Below are 18,197 nucleotides of genomic sequence, written 5' to 3' on the forward strand. Positions count from 1 at the left end.
TTCCCCCATGTTGAGGGTTTGCTCGATATCAAACTGGATCTACAGGTAGTCGGTGGGGAATTGCACCCGACTTTGTAAAACACCATTGTCTAAATGAACCTATTTTTGTTTGCTTATTCAGTACCAGCCAAGACAATTGTACCAGCAGAGACCTCAATTCACTCAACAGAATCCACAGGGACAGATCTATACACAACCCAGCACGCCACCATACTATTCAAACTCACAGCCAGTAAATCTGCAGCCCGGAGGAGGTAAAGAAAGAAAAACTTTATTTTTCAAGGGTAGGGTGGGCAGAACATTAAAGGCCATTATTTATGAGATATGTTGGCGTGGAAAATACCGGAAGTTTTGAAAGAGAACTCTCAGTTGGTGGTTAGTTTTGAAAGAGAACTGTCAGGTGGCGGTTAGGGAGGAAGACTTCTATAGATATATATTTTGAACAAATTTGTTAATCAACTTTTTATCCCTAACAAGTATTGTCTTTTTTCCAAAGCTACATTTTTCCAGAGCAATCAGCAAGGAATGGTTGTCCAACCCCAGATGAGGCCTCAGGCTTACACAGCCACACTCCCACAGGCACCCCAGTACAATGCCGCCCCAAAGAAAAAGAGCCTTATCCGTATCGTGGATCCCAAATCCAATCAGGATATCACGGATACGATCATCCGCGAGGCTTCCATGACAACGACTGGTAGCTCCTCGCCTCATTCTGGACAATCAAGTGCTTCAGGGACCCCACCAGCTGTAAGTCGCTTCTCTTTAACTGTCCCAGGTCACATACTTTATTTTGGTCAAGACATTGATTTTTTTGGTTTGGTTTAGTGAGTGGCAGTCTTTTAAAAATATCTTTGATTGCCATTTGTAATATGCTAATGTAATAAAATGCACCCTACTTGACAAAGTCGCTCTTCTCTTTTTAAGATCAGCTTCTTGCTGATGGGGTTGTAATACAACATCCCTAAACAATCACCAGAAATATAAATAACTTAAAAAATGTCCATGAGATGCATTGGAAAGTTGAAATAGAGATATTTGCAGAAGGAACCTGTTCATGTTCTGCATACATTGTTAAAAACTTGTTGGACTTTGATTTTTTTCTAGACTATTGTTAATATGGAAGAATTTGAATTCAACAAAATACTTAAAAGCTGCATGGTTGTGTACATGTACATCTGTATCTTTGTATTAGTGAAACGGAACGAGCGAGTCATTCAAGCTTCAATAACTTTGTTGATGAATTCATTCACCTGACTCTGTGCTGAGTTTACTTTGGTCGCTTCATGTTGAGATATTTGATTTTTCTTATCAATTTATGATGTTGCTTAGAATGCAGGGTTATGAGTCTGTCTTCTGGTGCAATTATGTTCATTTATTTCTTGAGAATGATGTACAATCTTGTATTGATTATTTTGTATTATGTACGTGTTCGGTAGCCTCTCTTTAGACTGTGCAAGTCTCTTATGTATTCAAACTTCTGGAACCAAATTGTTCCCAACCATCTTGAGTTTTACTCTAATTTTGTTTCTTCAAATCATTTAGTTTAACATGGGTTGTGGCTATACCAAGTTTTTTGGAAAGTAAAGCTTAGCTATTAAACATAAGTTAGTAACAAAAACTAGAGAAGAAGACCTAATCTCTGTTTTCAGATCATTTGTAATCAGTTTAGACTTTTGCCCAACTGACTTTTACTTATCATATAAGTAAGCGGCCTCATCTTAAGTTTAAAATGAATTCAAAATGAGACTTTTTTTTAATAGAAAAATATATTTCTGTTACGAGTCTTTGATACCTGTGTAGCTTGCACAGTCTAATAAGGTTTTAGTTAAAGCTTTATTATTTTTTATTAAGTTTATCACATTTTAATTTGCTTTTCTTGTCGTGTGATGTGATTTGTCTGTATGCCTTTATTTTGCTTAATCCAGCAGTCTCAAACACCTCCACAGAATCATCAAGCCAACGAGAAACGTGCTGCGATTCAAGCGACCTTTGCAGCCCAAGTTGCACGTTTAGCTCACGATGCCCCCACACCACATGCGTCAGAAGCGCAAATAGCAGCCACAAATCAAATGAGCGTAATCCCCCCTCAGAATCCACTGCCAGAGGGAGAACTAGCCAAGGAACCAATAAAAGGTGCACCTCCTGAGGTAGTTTCACCAGCAGTAGAGCCACAGTCTCAGCAAGGATCTGCAACTATCCCTGATCCTTTGGCAGCTGCTGTTCCTGCTGTTCCTGCTGTTCCTGCTGCTGTTCCTGTAGTGGTCGCTGTTCCTAATAAAACTGTCAAAGTAGAAGCTGCTCTGGAAGATCAAGTGGTCCCTGCATTGCCTGAGGCAGCTGCCAAGACTGATGATATTGTCCAAGCCACTCCCCAAGCTCCCAGTGAGGTGTCTTCCACAAAACCATTTGAACAGGCAGCCACAGTTGTCAGTGAATCTGTTAAACAGCCTACTGTGGTTGAACCAGCGCCCAAAGCCACACCCGCTTTGGACTCCAGAACTGATATGCCACCACAAGTTGACCCTGCACAAGGCAGGGAAGAACTCAAAACAGAGAGTAGTGACTCTGACAAAGGTGCTCTTCCTACGAATGTGAAATCACTCCCAGAAGCTGCTAAGCAGCCAAATCCCACTCCTGCCACTAAAGATTCAGAGGATCAAAAACCAGCTGAGGTGAACTCTAAAGTTGTTGTTGGAAAGCAAGTTGATGAAAGTGTAAACAAAGATGCCAAGGATGATGTGATTGCACCTACTGCACAAGTTGTCAGCAAAGAGAAGAGCGAAACAGCAACAGTTGAGGGTAGTGCATCCACTGTTACAGGTTAGTCACATCGCTATGACCACAGAGAAATAACTCAAGGAATCCACAGCAAATGCTGTGGTGCTTTGATGTGGTGCCATTTGCAAAGGTTCAATACAAACTTGTGAAATTTCCTCATAGAAGTGCCCCTTACTAGAGGAAATTTCATTCAAGAATGAAATTCAACGCTGCTATCTGATATTGTCTCTTTCAGTAATGGAAACACAAATCTATGCACAGTTAATATTATTTGCTCCTAGTAATGATTGATTCTTCAACCGAAAAGAGATCTCACTGGATACTTGGGTTTCTTTTATAGCTAGAGGTTCAGAGTCAATTATTATTATATTCAAATTGATAGCAGGCCTGAAACTTCATGCTCCTGGTCATTGCCTTGGTGCCCTTGAAATGGTACATTAAAAATTTACAATTTCCTCATAGGGTGCCCTTTGCCTTGGTGCCCTTGCCCTTTCAACAATGAAGAGTAGAGTCCTATTGTAATGTTCAAATGATGGTTAAACCTGTTCTGCTAGGCACTTTGCTGTTGAGTGATTTGAAATGTGTTAAATATATGCTTGGAAAGACGTTTTGTTAACTTTAAATATTGACTCTGATGCTTTTATCATTTTGTTTTCATTGAAGCATCAGCAAAGGAGCCCGTTAAAAAGAAGAATCAGAAGACTAAACTTAAAGATTTTGAGAAGAAGGGTTTGAAAGATGAAGATGAATTAGAGGCTTATCGCTCTGATGCACCTGAGGTAAGATTGACACTTCATATTGTATTTAATCAGGGTTAAAGACATCTTTATGACATCTTGATCGCCAGTCTCCTGATGATGACTAGAGCAAACTAGACCAATTAAGAACGCGCCCTGCGGCAGTTAAGTTAACAACGAGACGAAGACATACCCATGGACCGACTGAGCAAAAGTAGTAGTCCTGGCCGTTTTATTTTTTAGCACGGGTAGTAGTTAATAAGCAGGACAGTTCTTTTCAGAAGTGGTCTCCAAATTCTGAAATCTACTCCGTGACAGTAGAATAAAAAGCAAGACCTAGTTCCAAAATAACAATATTTACACAGCAAAGTAAACTTTTAAATGGTGTCATCGCAAACTGAATGTACATTGATACCTCTCTATGCATTCCCTTAAAATCCTTTTCAATGCCAACTGAGTAGATTAGAACTAAACTGGACCTCGGTGGAGGATGTCTATGGTTACAGTAGAGCTACACATATAGAAACTAACATGTCTTAACCTCGTTCTTAATGAAGAAACAGGCACCAGAAGAGAGAGAAACAAAATCAACACTAGCTGAGAAGACAGAGATGGAATCTGAATCTAATGCAACTCAGGAGGTTAAGGTGAAAGTAGAGACACCAGCAGAGGTGCCATCCAGCGAGGGAAAGAAAAAGGATCCAGAGGAAAAAGAAGTTGTTGTAGAGGATACTAAAGAGAAACAGGAGCAGGAGAAAGTTGAATCTGAGAATGCTAAGAACAAAGAAGAAGCGACTGATGAGGACCCTAAGGCATCCTTAAAAGACAACAAAATACAGCTGAAGTACACCTATAGGGAAGGTAAGATAGGAAGGGGGATTAGTATGAACAGAAAAGGCTATGAGGAAACTGGAAATCAAATAAATATTAAGTTCATAAAAACATGCCCCTGAGTAGGGCTTTCAAAACCAAAAATACAGGTGAAGTACATCTATAGAGACGGTGAGACAGGAAGGGGGGATTAGTATCAACTGAAGAGGCTCAGAGGAAAACTTATATTATTATTTTGATTTTATTTTTAATATTAAGTTCTTAAAAACATAAAGGTATAACTACATAGAATAATGCCGGGAATGCAAAGTGGGGCTTTCAAAGCAAAGATAAATGTATGTGAGCAGGCTTCATGCTCGCAAGTTTTTGCGCTCCCAAGCCTTCACTTTGCGCTCACAGTTAAGTTTTTTTTTAACAGCCTTAGAGGTTTGGGTTTAATTCAATGGTATTCCTTACCCATAAATTATCCTATTCCAGTTGGATATCAAAATTTAAAACAGGGTTTTCTAGAAGAGACCCAGATAAAAGAAGTATTTGTAATTCCTGTTTTATTTGTTTTGCCGTTGTTTCTTACAGACCAGTGGAGTCCAATGAACCCGGAAGGGAAGAAGCAATACGGCCGCGACTTTCTGCTGCAATTTCAGTCGGACTGTAAAGACAAACCAGAAGGTCTTCCACACATACCAGACATAGTGCTGGAAAAGGTACGATTAGCAAAATTCAAATCTCTAGATATCATGCCTGTAATTTACAGCAGTTTCTCCTTTCCCAAAACTTTGGTTCCTCTAAATTTTATTCAGGAGTGATGTGAAGTTTCTACTGATGCCAATTTGTTTCTTTCCAGGGGTGTGTTATGGTGGCTGTAACCAGTAACCAATAAATGTATCGGTCATTGACTAGTGATTGACCAAATGCCGATTTAACAGAATCAGTTGTTGTTTACGACCATGAAAAACACATCCAAATTGAATTTTGGGACACCATTTGTCTAAAGCTGAAGTCATACAGTCTTAATTGTATGATTCTGTAGATGTGATCAGAGCTTCACTTTGTTGGTGTAACTTTCTTTGTATACCTAATTGTGTTTGCATGTGGAAGCACTTTAAAAGCATCATTTAATTTTCTATGTTTACCTTTTGATTTTGTTGTTCAGGCTGAGATAAGGCTACCAAGTACAGAAATGCCAAGCAGAATAAACAACAGAGTGGACTTTACACCACAATACCTCAAGTCACCTCGTGGTTCAGTAAGTGTTACTTGATTATTTATTATGCCTTAATGACTAGTGAAATTTACTACCTGACTAGTTGCACTCCAGTAGTCACGACTTTGACACTGATTTGATAGTCATGATCTGGTGTTACCGCATCTTTTCAATATCTTATTTCCACCATGAAAAGTTTCAAATCCGACTTTGACACCGGTCTCAACTTGTTGTCAGCAAAGTTCTAATTATGTATCAATGCAGGTATAATATGGTAAAAATCAGACTGAATTGTGATGCATTGCAATGAACGCCATTGTAGTAATGAAGTCTTTTGATTGATATGTTTGTCACAGCATAAGAACATAGCAAAGATTTGTATGCTTTTACTATTATCTTTTGTAGATTAAGTTGTTTTAGTTATCGTTTGAATCTCAGTGATGTGTCAGACTGTACCAGAAGAATGTTTGTAAAAGACTATTGTTTTCGATGCTGTGCATTCAATGAGAAACTTGTACAAAACTTGAGTTCCTAAACCAATAAATAGTATTTATCAAACTCCATTAAATAAGTTGTGTTTCTGTTGCTACCTTTCAGCAACCTCCACCAAACTTTGGTCAGGGTGTTCCTGGGGGCCGACGTTCCTCGAAAGAGCCTAAGAAGGTGATCCAGAGAGCGTCTCAACCTCCCAAGCTCAGCACTGCTGGAGACAAAGCCTGGAAACCTGACAAGGATGTGCCTGACGATGCGGAAGAAGCCAAGACCGTTGTGAGTAATCATCTTACAGAATGGAATTGTGGAGTCAGGAATATTGTAGTTTGTGAGAGATTTACATAAGTTACATTTCTGGTGGTTTGTTGTTCTTCAAAATTATGTTAAATAAACTAGCCTACAGAAAAAAACACAGGACCACAGACCCGAGGCCAAAGTACATTTAGTGTTACGCCAGTAAACTCACAATGAGACAGCCCAGTGGTCATGTGTTTTTCAATTGACTATTATGACAGTAACACCTCATTGGGTAGTATCTCTGTGAACAAAATATATTCACAATTTTTCTGATATGTCTTTCAGTTCCGTTGAGTATCGAAGTAGCATGGCAAATGAGATATATGTTCTCAAAATGTTTGTTCAACTCATTTTGAACTGGTCTTGTAAAATGAACTCTGGTCCAGTTAAACTGTAGTCTTGTTGATTTTGCACCCACATTCGAGCCCTGTTTGAGGGGTGACAACATAATATTGTGAATTGTGGTTCAGAAGCACAAGTAACATCACTTTAATATGAGCGTAATATTTCTTTCACTGTGAGTACATGATTAATGTATTTAAATTATTTTTGATTTGTCAGGAACTTATGAAAAAAATGAAAGCTCTGTTGAATAAGTTGACTCCCAATAACTTCAGCAAGCTAAAAGATCAGGTGTTGGGTTACTCCATCGACACAGAGGAAAGACTTAAAGGCGTCATTGACACCGTTTTTGAAAAGGTAAAGAAGCTACTTCCAGGAAAACTGCAAGAGTGTTGATTTATTTTAAAAGATTTTGTCAGAACAATACATGCCTCAATTTTTAGCTCTTTCGTAGCGAAACAGCTCTTGTTTTTGTTAAAAGTTTTTTTTATTATTATTATTTTTTTATTTGTCATCTTCAGAAAAATGTCATATAAGTGCTGATTTGCAATGTTCCCAAAAAGCAATTGCAATGAAATTTTCAGGGATGAAAGGTATTGTTGCAATGATCATTGCAAAACAAGGATGTCATTATGACATAATCAGAAGTCACGTGACGTCATCTTAAAGGTGTTGTATTTTTAATGTTTGAAAATTTATAACAAATTAGCCACAAGAGACCGTAGGTTTCTGTTTGCGGGATTGGGGAGGGATAAATTAGGTCTTCATTTTGTTTTGTGTGCGTGACCTCACATGACCTCTACTTCCGGTCTAAACCAGAAGTGCCCCTCTAATTCATAATTGGCAAAAGATATGAAGTTGCTTTTAACGATGTTAGTGCTTGGCAAGGGTGGGCAGTTCAAAAAAAATACCAATGACGTCACAAAATGCAACAGCGCCCTCTAGCGGCGGGTTGAAAACTCGTCAAAATGGACTTTTTGAAGATGTGTGTGGTGAAGTTTCTTGTAATCATTTCAAATTTTACACACACGTTAACTGTCAGGCAGCCATCATATGTGTGAAGTTTCAGATCAATGATGTCATTGGGGGTCACGTGACGCGGCCTTAAAGGTGCACTTTTTGAACTTATATAACTCCCGAAGTAATTATGCGATTATGTTTCAACTTGGTAGGTTGTTAGATATTGGCAAGCTCTCGTGAATTGTGAAATGACGTCATGATGACGTCATCACACGATATTTTATGATTTTTTTCTATTTTTGCACCTTTAACACATAAATTGCTATCCGAACATGGTATAATCCAAATTATTTTTTTAAATAGCCTGGATAAGTCATAACTGCTGTAAAAAAAGAATGAATTTCAAATTTAGTTGACAAAATTTAAATTGTTATTAACGAAACAGCTGTGCATTTGTGCACAAATGCAATTATGTCTAGTTATTTTATTTTTTGTTTAACAGTAAGTGTTTATGATGAAAGCATTCAATAAAATATGAAAACTCTTGATTAAAAAAAAATAATGAAACACTCCCTTAAATGTCCTGTATGTATTTTTGATGAATGCTTCTTATTATTCTGTTTTTGTTTGTTCGTAGGCAATCAGTGAGCAGGCCTTCAGTAGAACATATGCACAGTTGTGTCGAGACTTGTCTCAGGTAAGAACAAACCAGGGTTTGCCATCGTTGTTTGGAACAAATGATAAACAAATGATTAACAATCTTTGCAGCTACTTGGTGAATTAAAAACCTGCTTTCTTAGACAAAATGTCCTTGAAACCAGTGCCTAACTACACTTTCTGAGGTGGATGTAATATGTATGCAGGCCGGTATGCCTAGGTGCAAGGGCACCAAAGCATTTTCTCCTCTGGTAAAGGGGCATTCTATGAGGAAATTGTAAATTTCTACTGTAGCATTTCAAGGGCACCAAGGCAATGACCATGGTGCATTGAGGCAATCGCCTTTGTTGCCTCCGTGAAGTATTAGACCTGACGTATGGCACTTAAATTGAAACCATATGAATAAACTGTGAAGGCAGCATTTTAAAGAAGGTTTTGAATTTATTTTAACATGATGTATTTTTATTTGAATTATGACAGCTGAGGGTACCAACAACCTCTGGTCAAGGTGTTGTTCAATTCCGCACTCTACTCATCAACCGATGTCAAAAGGAGTTTGAGAAAGAAAAGAATGACGAGAAAGAAGAGCAAGTTGCAAGAGAAGCCATTGCCAAGCTGCCTGTGAGTAGATGACATGAAAGTTAGGGTTGGGGTTGGGAGGCTTTATTTAGTGTTATTAATTGAAGGATATTGATGCACGGTACAACTTATATTGGGTTGGATGAGCAAGTAGCAAGAGAAGCCGTTGCCAAGCTGCCTGTGAGTAAATGACATGAAAGTTAGGGTTGGGGTTGGGAGGCTTTATTTAGTGTTATTTATTGAAGGATATTGATGCACGGTACAACTTAAATTGGGTTGGATGTCATTTGTCGTGGCCTGGGTAGCTGGTGTGTAATGTGCTTGCCTCTCACCAATGTGGTCTAGGTCCAATTCCTGGCCAAGGCTGTACATGAGCAGACTAGTGCACTTTCAATATCTGGCTGTGTTTGATGGTCATGTATGGGTTGATGTGGCTGCCAAAGGTGCCTTGCGGCATGACTGCGACTGAAACACGTTGTGGTCTGGGTGGATGCGGCGTAATGTGCTTGCCTCTCACCAATGTGGTCTGGGTCAAATTCCTGGCCAAGGCTATACGTATGGGTTGATGTGGCTGCCAAAGGTGTCTTGCGGCATGACTGCGACTGAAACACGTTGTAGCCGCGTCTACAGATTGGCGTCTCGGCTGCAAGTAGGAATGATTAGCCTCTAATATGATTCATATTTTTACTATTTTAAGACCATTTTGGTCATGTTGTCAACTCTACTAAACCCGACTTAAGCTCATACATGGGGGAAATACCATATAGAATGTCCTGCCATTCTGGAAAATAAGCTTCTTATTTTCTTGTTCGTGTAAGCTTGTCTGATAATGATGAATGTTTTTCTTTAAGGTTGAACAACGAGGGGTGGCCATGGAGGATCTTCAGCTGAAGCTAATCAAGAACAAGCGCCGTATCCTTGGTAACATCCGCTTTATCGGTGAGCTCTTCAAGCTTCAGATGTTGATTGAGCAGATTATGCATGACTGTATCTTCAAGTTGCTATGCTCCAAGGATGAGGAGTCTCTGGAGTGTATGAGTAATCTTATGAGTACAATAGGAAAGATCTTAGACCATGAGAAAGCCAAGGTGGGTCAAACTGGGTATTTATCCTTCTCTAATTTCAGTACCCTCACTAAATTGTGAACCAAAAAACCTGTCTCTCCCTCATTTTCAAGTCTTTAGGTCATATTCATTTATTTCTATTGCCCAAAGTGTTTCCATAATTTCTAGGTTACTTTTAATTGGCATCACATTTTATTTCCAAGGTATCCCACAATATCCTTGTATGATTGGTTGCTTGTTCTTCAGATGCTTTTTGAAGGTAACTTCAACAGATCAGGACAAACATGATGTCTATTTTCACAGCATCTATTCTTGGGTTGAATGACCTCGTACCTCAAAATTAAATTCTTAATTTTTTTGGTTATGTTTTAGAACCGGATTGATCAGTACTTCACCCAGATAAAGAATATCATCAGCCAGAAGAAGACCTCGGCAAGAATACGATTTATGCTTCAAGATGTTGTGGACCTCAGACAGGTAAGCTTCATTAGGTCAATCAAGTTGTCCATGACTGGGGAAGCTGTAACTGTTATTGCTTTCTGATCAAACAACGTTTTAAGCAGTCAGGAAGTTAATAATATTGTTGCATAGTTTAGTTACAGAGTTTTGAGAGTACTTAAGAGGAGGTTTTTTGCACAGTACATGATAATGATAAACCATCTTGGATTCCTTTAGAAAATAATTAAGTGATCAATTTCTAATTGCTGTTTTATTTTTTTTAAAACCTTGAATACTTTCGCAGTAAAATTATAGTGTAGCCTATTCATTTCAGAAATAACAGCGAAGAAACTGGGTCCAAAAAGTTGTCAAAAATGCAGACTGCAGACCATCTTGGATTTCTGGGAAAAATAGTTGAGTGACCATTTGTAAAATAAATTGTTAAGACTGTTGCAGTAATATGATCATTTTTTCCTATCGCTAAAAAAACAGCAAAGAAACTGGATTCCACGAAGGGACACTGACAACCCCAAAACACTTGAGCAGATCCATCAAGACTACAAACGAGATGAAGAACGTAAGAAGATGGAAGGCATCCAAGCTCAGATGGCTCCACCCCCACCAAGGATGTCTCGTAATAAGAGGGATCAACCACAGCGAGTTGGTCCCCCTCCACCAGAGGGATGGAGCACGGTCACATCAACAAAGGCTACCAGGGTAGCTGTTGATCCTAATAAGTTCAAGGTCATGAAGGTATGAAACTGTCTTTCTTGTTTCACAAGACTCGCTTATTACAAACTTATTGCCCAAGTTGTTTTTGTGTGTGAAAGTGCCTCCAATGATTTGCTTTGATGAATTCAAGTGCTTTTAAAGTTTTTTTATAAAATTTTATTTTTCACTTGGTGCTTATGTCTTTTATTGTGGGTTGCAGATTTGTTGGTATACATGTAAATATACATATGTATAATCGCAAACCGAATAAACATTGTTTCGGGAAACATGCAGTCTTTTTATCGAGACTTTAAGAGAAGATGTGATTTGGTTATTTGCTTATTTTGTTCTTAGCAACAAAGCATTGATGATGATATCCAACTTGGGCCTAGTGGGCCAAGATCTTTTGGTGGTTGGAGTCGAGGAAGCAGTGGGGGTAGCAGCAAGACACAGACAGAGCCTCCAGAACCAAAGCAGAGTAATCGATTCATGATGCTGTCTGATGAAAGGAAAGGAAGGTAAGATAATAATTAACTCTGATGTCGAAGGTTGTGGATGGGGAAGATGCTGCTGTGTGGCTGGTCTATTTTGAGTGCAGAGATACATATAATGCACTTGATCCTTCTCACATTTTCAAAGAGACAGTCAACTCTTTGAAGTCTTGTGATTGTTTCTTCAGGGATTGAGAAGGGAACATTAAACCTAGGCCCAGTTAATACTCCTCGGTACCTTGTACATTGTAGGTACTGTAGATTCCAGACTGGATTGCCACATTGTTGTATTCAATTCTCATTCAACAACTTAACACTCAATCATTTTCGTTAGATCTCAGTGTGGAAGGATGTTAATAAAGAATAGTCTTGTTTTATTTCTGTGAAGAAATAACTGGTATGATCCACAGTTCTGTTTTGGCTTTAAATTTAAAGCCATTGCTAGTAGCTGGAGAGAAATGTTTAGAGTGTGCTTTGGAAAATAACTTAACTTTTTATTTTGGATTGATTCAGAGTTCCAGAGTCCAAGGGTCGTGGTCCTCAATCCTTACAGGGTAAGAGGTCCAGCTCCTCCAGGGAACGAGACGAGATGAGCAAAGAGAGGAGGTCAGCCATTGCTGAAGTCCAGAAAATGTCTCAAGCTAGAAGATCTCAATCCAGAGAGAAAGATCTGGACAGCAGAGGTTCAAGAGGTAAAGTTCCTCAAACTTTGTCAAGATTTTGCCTCAAATAAAAAAATATACTTGTGTTAATATTTTTATAAAACTTTCATTTCGGATGTTTTAATGTCTGGTTGATAATTTGTACTTGAAGCAAAGCGCTTCTTGGATTTTTGATCGGTATTAAATTTTGGATATTTGGGAATCAAGGGTTGGTGAGAAATGTAGGAAACATCTTGTTGAAATATAGAGACACTGTCAACATTGAATCGCTTTGGCTTTAAGCCAGCTGTTTCAATTTTAATGTGTTGATAATAAATATACCAGTACCAACCTCAATGTGTTGTTAAAGTAATTTTGTCAGTCAATCAGATATAGAAATGTTTTGCGGGAAAAGTTCCAATTCCTTTGTTCAATATATTATGTAGGTAAGCAAGAAGCAGCCCCAGTTTCTGCTCCAGTAAGAGAGATTTCCAGAGCGGCAGCAGCACCAGCTATCTCAGAAGATGTATTTGAAAAGAAGGCCCTGGCAACGATTGAGGAATTCCTTAGCATTAAAGATGTCGAGGTAAGAAAGCATACTTTGTATCTCTGTAGCTGTTTGTTCTCAACACTGTTCAAGTATTTTCGAAGTGGTCCATGACATGGATGAAATCTGTGCTGTTTCACCTGAATGTCTGTTTTACACAGTAAGGTATAATACATCAATTGGTAGAGAAAACTGCTGGATTAAATTGACTAGCCTCTGGGTCTGCAGTAAAGTGTATATTTTGAGTCATGTGATAAGTGGAAGGTTTCATACAGTTAAAGTAAATGTGAAGGAACCCACTGTAGATACTAAAGTGTGAGGATTTAAGAGTTGAACAGCAAACGAGCTGAAGGATTTATAAAGACGGCAATCTTTAAGAAGAATTCTTTACAGTAATATCTTGACAATTGTTTTCTTCTTTGACTCGACAGGAAGCCCTTATGTGTGTATTGGAGTTAAACTCCCCTTCCCACATGCACATCCTGGTACGTTCAGCCATGAACTGCTCATTGGAAAAGAATCCAGTAGCCAGGGACTCTGCTGGGCTACTATTCCATAAACTCATCAAGGCTGGTCATCTCGGTAAAGAACAGTTTGTTATTGGGTGAGTTCAAACTCTGGTCTAGCAAACTTGTCAAGTTTCATTTGTGATTACAGATAATGTGAACCTTACCCTGGAAGTTACCTTCGCTAGTTCTTTCAAACATTTCACTCAAAAGTCTCCGTTCACTTTGTAATTCTGTCTCATTGAACTGATACACTGTATCACAGTTATGAATTGTATTTTTTTTAAATTTTTTTATCTTGTTGTATATACATGGCCTGACCGGGTGTGTATGGATTATAATCTTTAATCCTTGTGCGTTGTTTATTGTGCAATATTTGTATCAGCGTTATGTAACTATTTGATATTTGTGTTCCTTTTATAACTTGTGTGAACAATGTTATTTTCTTATTTCTTATGACTTAATAAACTCTTTCAGTGCTGGTTACTGATTTTCTTTTACCCCTTCTCTCTGTATCCAGTGTGAAAGAGGTTCTAGAATATGCTGATGACATGGCTCTAGACATCCCCATGATTTGGAAGTATCTTGGTGAGATCATTGGTGCAGCGTTCCGTGACAACTCTTTATCTCTTAAGGTTCTAGCTGATATGATGGAGCCTGTCAAAGCAGCTAGGAAGGCTGGAGACCTCATGGCTGAGATATTACATACAGTTGTCAAGTTAAATGTAAGTGGGACGTCAAACTTTATACAATGTTTACCTTATTGTGGAGAGGGTAGGTCTGGACCTCTGAAGTAAACCTAAAAATTGACATGGTCAATGGAAAGTTCCCATTTTGAACGTTCCCGATTGACTGGACCATGAGCACATACTTAATGGAACACAGCCACACTTCTTTGGGACTAGTCTTTTGGGAATCTTCAATCTCAACTGCAGCATCAGTATAGGAAGATTTGCACGTGGTACTCTTGCTGCCTATGAGTGGTGTGTGGACATGGTTAATATATTGAAATAACTCTATGAAAACACTATTGCCTGCATCATGTAGGGCCAAGCTTCTCGTAATAGGTTTTACTAGAGTTTGACTGTTCTTTCTTGACAAAATGAATATGATCTGTCTTTCGGTAATAACATTACTTAAAGATGCTAGATCAAATTTGGGGCTTATTTGAACATGAATAATTATGAAAAATTGTTCACACTTTTATTATGGAATAATTTTCATACTGGTTTATGTTTTTTTCAGAGCGCTGATGTAGTTGGGGAAATGTGGCAATCATCAGGATTCACATGGGACATGTTTCTACCAAGTGGAAAAGATGTTCAAGAGTTTGTAAATAATAAGGTACGTGCTATCGTTATTCTCGACTCAATAAGGGTTGGACAGGAAAGTAACTCAATGGTTTGGGAAGAGTCTATTCTAATAACCAGTGAAGGATTTGTTTTGTTCATTCGAACTGTTGAACTTTTATCAACATGAAACAGTACTTGTCCGTGCTGTTTTTTATTGTCTGTATTCATTGATATTGTGCACTATTTGATGTTGTCATAAAAGTATTTTAGTCGCCTATATTAAAGTTGTTTTATTTTTCTAGTTTTGAAGAAGAGGAAAAAACAGTTTCCCGTTGCTATTGATGATCCATTTTGTCAAATTATTTTACAGAAACTAGGTTTTACTTTATCGACTGGTAGCAGCAGCACAACAAACAGTGGCGGGGATGCCAATGCTAATAGTCTGTCAGATGAGGATTTGTTCTCATTTATTAAGAGAGAACTTGGAAGCATTCTGGCCACTATTGAGAATGTCAACGATAAAGTGTTTGACTGGATTCAGGTAAATTACTCAACAAAATGTTAACATATTTGCCGTTAACACTTCCTTTTTTATTTTTATATTTTACTTCTTGTTGTACGTCTTTTATAAACAATTCAGCGCTTGGGCTGCGATGTTTGAGTTTTTAATGAGCCAATAATAATAACATGTCAACATAATTATTGGGAGTACAATGGTACCTAAAAATGTTATTTCAAGTTTGTTTGAAGATAAGTGTTTTAAGGACTGCACTTTTCAAAAACTATTGTAATAGAGGAAAAGTCATCTGTGGTGTTGCCTTATAAGTGAAGATTTTGTTCATAAACATTGTTCAGTACTTATATCTGTGTCAGTGAAAGCTAACTTGATTATTCTGTCTTTGTATTTTCTCTGCAGAAGAACCTTAACATATCAAGCCCTGAAAAGCAAAGGCTATTTATCCGTGCCTTAGTGACTGTAGTTGTGCAAAGCACTATCCAAGGTAAGTGACTTTACATTCCCTGTTTAAAACCACAGATTCATACCTAGCTTAGCCTGATTTGAACGCTCCCCCCTCTTTCCATACCGAAGGTCTTGTTTTAAGAATATAACAGACAGAGCCTAAGCCATTCTGCCCCTCTCCATACCGAAAGTCTTGTTTTAAGAATAACAGACCGAGTCTAAGCCATTGCGAAGCTGTAGTACCAGTAACATGGTTGGCTAGTGCTTAAAGTGCTCACCATCACCAGTGTGGCCCTGGGCTGATTCCTGGTTAGGGCCTTATGTGAATAAGGTTGCGTTTTGTTCACTCTTTTGCCACAAGGATTCTCTTGGCTCTGGTTTTCATCTTTCCAGTGAATTGAAAACGTATGATCTCTGGCTGTGCACTGTGGTGCATCCTTTCTGTTTCAAGCTAAATTGGCCAAAACAAACTGTAGCTGACTATGTTATAACTTATGCTCTTTTTTAACATCAGGAGATAAAGCAGAGAGCTGTAGACTGAACCATGATCTACTAAATGTCCGAACAGCAATCCTGAAGCGTTATATCAATAATGACAACAATCTAGAATTGCAAGCTTTGTATGCTGTTCAAGCCTTAAACCAACATTTGGAAAGCCCTCCAAGTAAGTTGAAACTAGCCACAATAATATTGGTATAACACACTGGGAATGTTCTCAATTTAGTTTTGGTCTATAATGATGGAATGATCACACTTGTCAGTTGAATTGTCAGTATTTGTGTCCATATTAAATGTTGCCTCAATTTGATGTTCTTCTGTTGTGTGTTTATAATATTTGATATTTGTTCCAGTTAATGTAAAAATGAAAAGTGCATTTGTCTCATATTAAGAGTGGTTAACTTTTATTAACTGTTAGTAAGTTCTTTTAATTTTGCACATTTTTAGTGCATAAATTATGTTTCAATATTTGTTTCAATTGTTTATAGACGTGGAAAACAAAAATGCATTTCACTTTGTTTGTAAATGTACATGTGTCACATTAGAACAAAAACTATACTATACTAAGATACTATAACCATGGTGTAACTGCAAGCGACTATTAATTTTTTACTATAACCATCCATGTTAAATAAAAGTGTCTTCAATCTGTTGGGTGATAGTTAAAGCATGTTCAGCTTACAATATCTGAACACTTGACCAATTTTTACTTAATGTTTTGTCAAATAATTTGATCACAGTCCTTCAGCGATCCAACCTTCCAGTCTCTATTAATCCCTATTTTTTATCTCTTCCTTATCTTTAGGACTTCTTGGACTAATCTTCAATGTGCTGTATGATGAAGATGTCATCCCAGAAGAAACCTTCTATGCCTGGCAGAAAAGCTCTGATCCTAATGAGACTGTTGGCAAGGGTGTGGCTCTAAAGTCGGTTACAAGCTTCTTTGATTGGCTTCGTGAAGCAGAAGAGGAGCCTGCCAAATAAAATACAAGTCCAAACATTTAAGCAAGTTTCTTCTCAAAAGATAAAATACATGATGGATGATTTAAGTTTGATTTCACAGCGATAAACAGTGCCGGATTTTTAACGGAATACACTGCTTGATTATCTCTTCTGCTTTTATATATTTTTCCCTGCAACTTTTAGAATTCCATGGGGTATTGTGTTACTGCTATTAGTTATACGGCTTTATCTGTAATGTTAGGTGACAAATGATGATGCACTAAAATGGAACCAAACTACTCTCCAATTTCAACTCAAAAGTGGGATTTACTGACTGCTTTCTTGAGAGTTGAGAGTAAGAAATGCTTAGTTTATTGGTGATGGAGATTGTTGAGCTGGAGCAAGGGTTTGATGATCTGCTCCAAGCATTGGCTCGATGATCGTTGGCTCGATGATCGTTGGCTCGATGATCGTTGGCTCGATGATCGTTGGCTCGATGATCGTTGGCTCGATCGTTGGCTCGATGATCGTTGGCTCGATGATCGTTGGCTCGATGATCGTTGGCTTGATGATCGTTGGCTCCATGATCGTTGGCTCCATGATCGTTGGCTCCATGATCGTTGGCTCCATGATTGGCTTGTTGAACTGCTTTGTAAGCAATGTTGGTGATTAACTGACTTGCTAGTGAGTCATATAGAGACGGCTGGAGATTGGAGCTTGTGAAGATTTGTGGCTTTCTTCACTGGTAAACAATATTGGCTTATTGCTTATGACTGGTGGATACCAGCAATCTCAACATGGCTGAATTTGTCCAATTGCTCATCCCGGTCTTGTAGGGAAGGTTTGATTGGAAAGTAAAGGAGAGTAATTAAAAAGGTATGGAGCAACAAATAAATAAATATTAATTATACTAAATAAAAATGATAACAATAGTCCATCTTGAACAAGAAAAATAGAGGATGGGGTCGGCATTGTTGGCATCCATCCCCTTTTAAAACTATTGTTAAGATTATAAAGAACTATTTAAAAGATGTTTAAAAAACGGTTCACCTGTTGGAGGAAGGTAAAAGATGTGTTAAACTGCTGCACAATAAATGTAGCACTTAAAAACAATATTGAATTAAATTTATTTTGTTGTAACTCATTCATCTAAACTACTGTCTTCAAAAGCATTTGCCTTTGTGATGCATCGCTGTAGCATTTATACTATCATAGGTTAAGAGAACTGT

At 38.0% G+C, this 18,197-nt stretch overlaps 1 protein-coding gene across 2 annotated transcripts in view; it reads left to right on the forward strand.

Annotated features, from left to right (window-relative positions):
• Positions 1-17,375, forward strand: part of LOC139950660 (eukaryotic translation initiation factor 4 gamma 3-like) — a 28,786-nt gene extending 11,411 nt beyond the window's left edge. Inside the window, exons 7-30 of one of the 2 annotated variants that reach the window (XM_071949440.1) lie at positions 122-254; positions 497-747; positions 1,926-2,820; positions 3,442-3,557; positions 4,073-4,376; positions 4,923-5,050; positions 5,500-5,592; positions 6,148-6,318; positions 6,901-7,038; positions 8,279-8,338; positions 8,779-8,919; positions 9,729-9,965; positions 10,314-10,418; positions 10,872-11,132; positions 11,445-11,608; positions 12,095-12,273; positions 12,669-12,808; positions 13,201-13,373; positions 13,796-14,000; positions 14,521-14,619; positions 14,938-15,108; positions 15,484-15,568; positions 16,043-16,192; positions 16,832-17,375. In XM_071949440.1, coding sequence (XP_071805541.1) covers positions 122-254; positions 497-747; positions 1,926-2,820; positions 3,442-3,557; positions 4,073-4,376; positions 4,923-5,050; positions 5,500-5,592; positions 6,148-6,318; positions 6,901-7,038; positions 8,279-8,338; positions 8,779-8,919; positions 9,729-9,965; positions 10,314-10,418; positions 10,872-11,132; positions 11,445-11,608; positions 12,095-12,273; positions 12,669-12,808; positions 13,201-13,373; positions 13,796-14,000; positions 14,521-14,619; positions 14,938-15,108; positions 15,484-15,568; positions 16,043-16,192; positions 16,832-17,010 — 4,578 coding nt within the window. In that variant the 3' untranslated portion in view covers positions 17,011-17,375. The remainder of the gene's footprint in view (positions 1-121; positions 255-496; positions 748-1,925; positions 2,821-3,441; positions 3,558-4,072; positions 4,377-4,922; positions 5,051-5,499; positions 5,593-6,147; positions 6,319-6,900; positions 7,039-8,278; positions 8,339-8,778; positions 8,920-9,728; positions 9,966-10,313; positions 10,419-10,871; positions 11,133-11,444; positions 11,609-12,094; positions 12,274-12,668; positions 12,809-13,200; positions 13,374-13,795; positions 14,001-14,520; positions 14,620-14,937; positions 15,109-15,483; positions 15,569-16,042; positions 16,193-16,831) is intronic. The other variant, XM_071949441.1, reaches the window with a different exon arrangement.
• The last annotated feature ends 822 nt before the right edge of the window (positions 17,376-18,197 follow it).

Source organism: Asterias amurensis, chromosome 18, assembly GCF_032118995.1.
Source record: "Asterias amurensis chromosome 18, ASM3211899v1".
Classification (NCBI taxonomy): domain Eukaryota; kingdom Metazoa; phylum Echinodermata; class Asteroidea; order Forcipulatida; family Asteriidae; genus Asterias; species Asterias amurensis.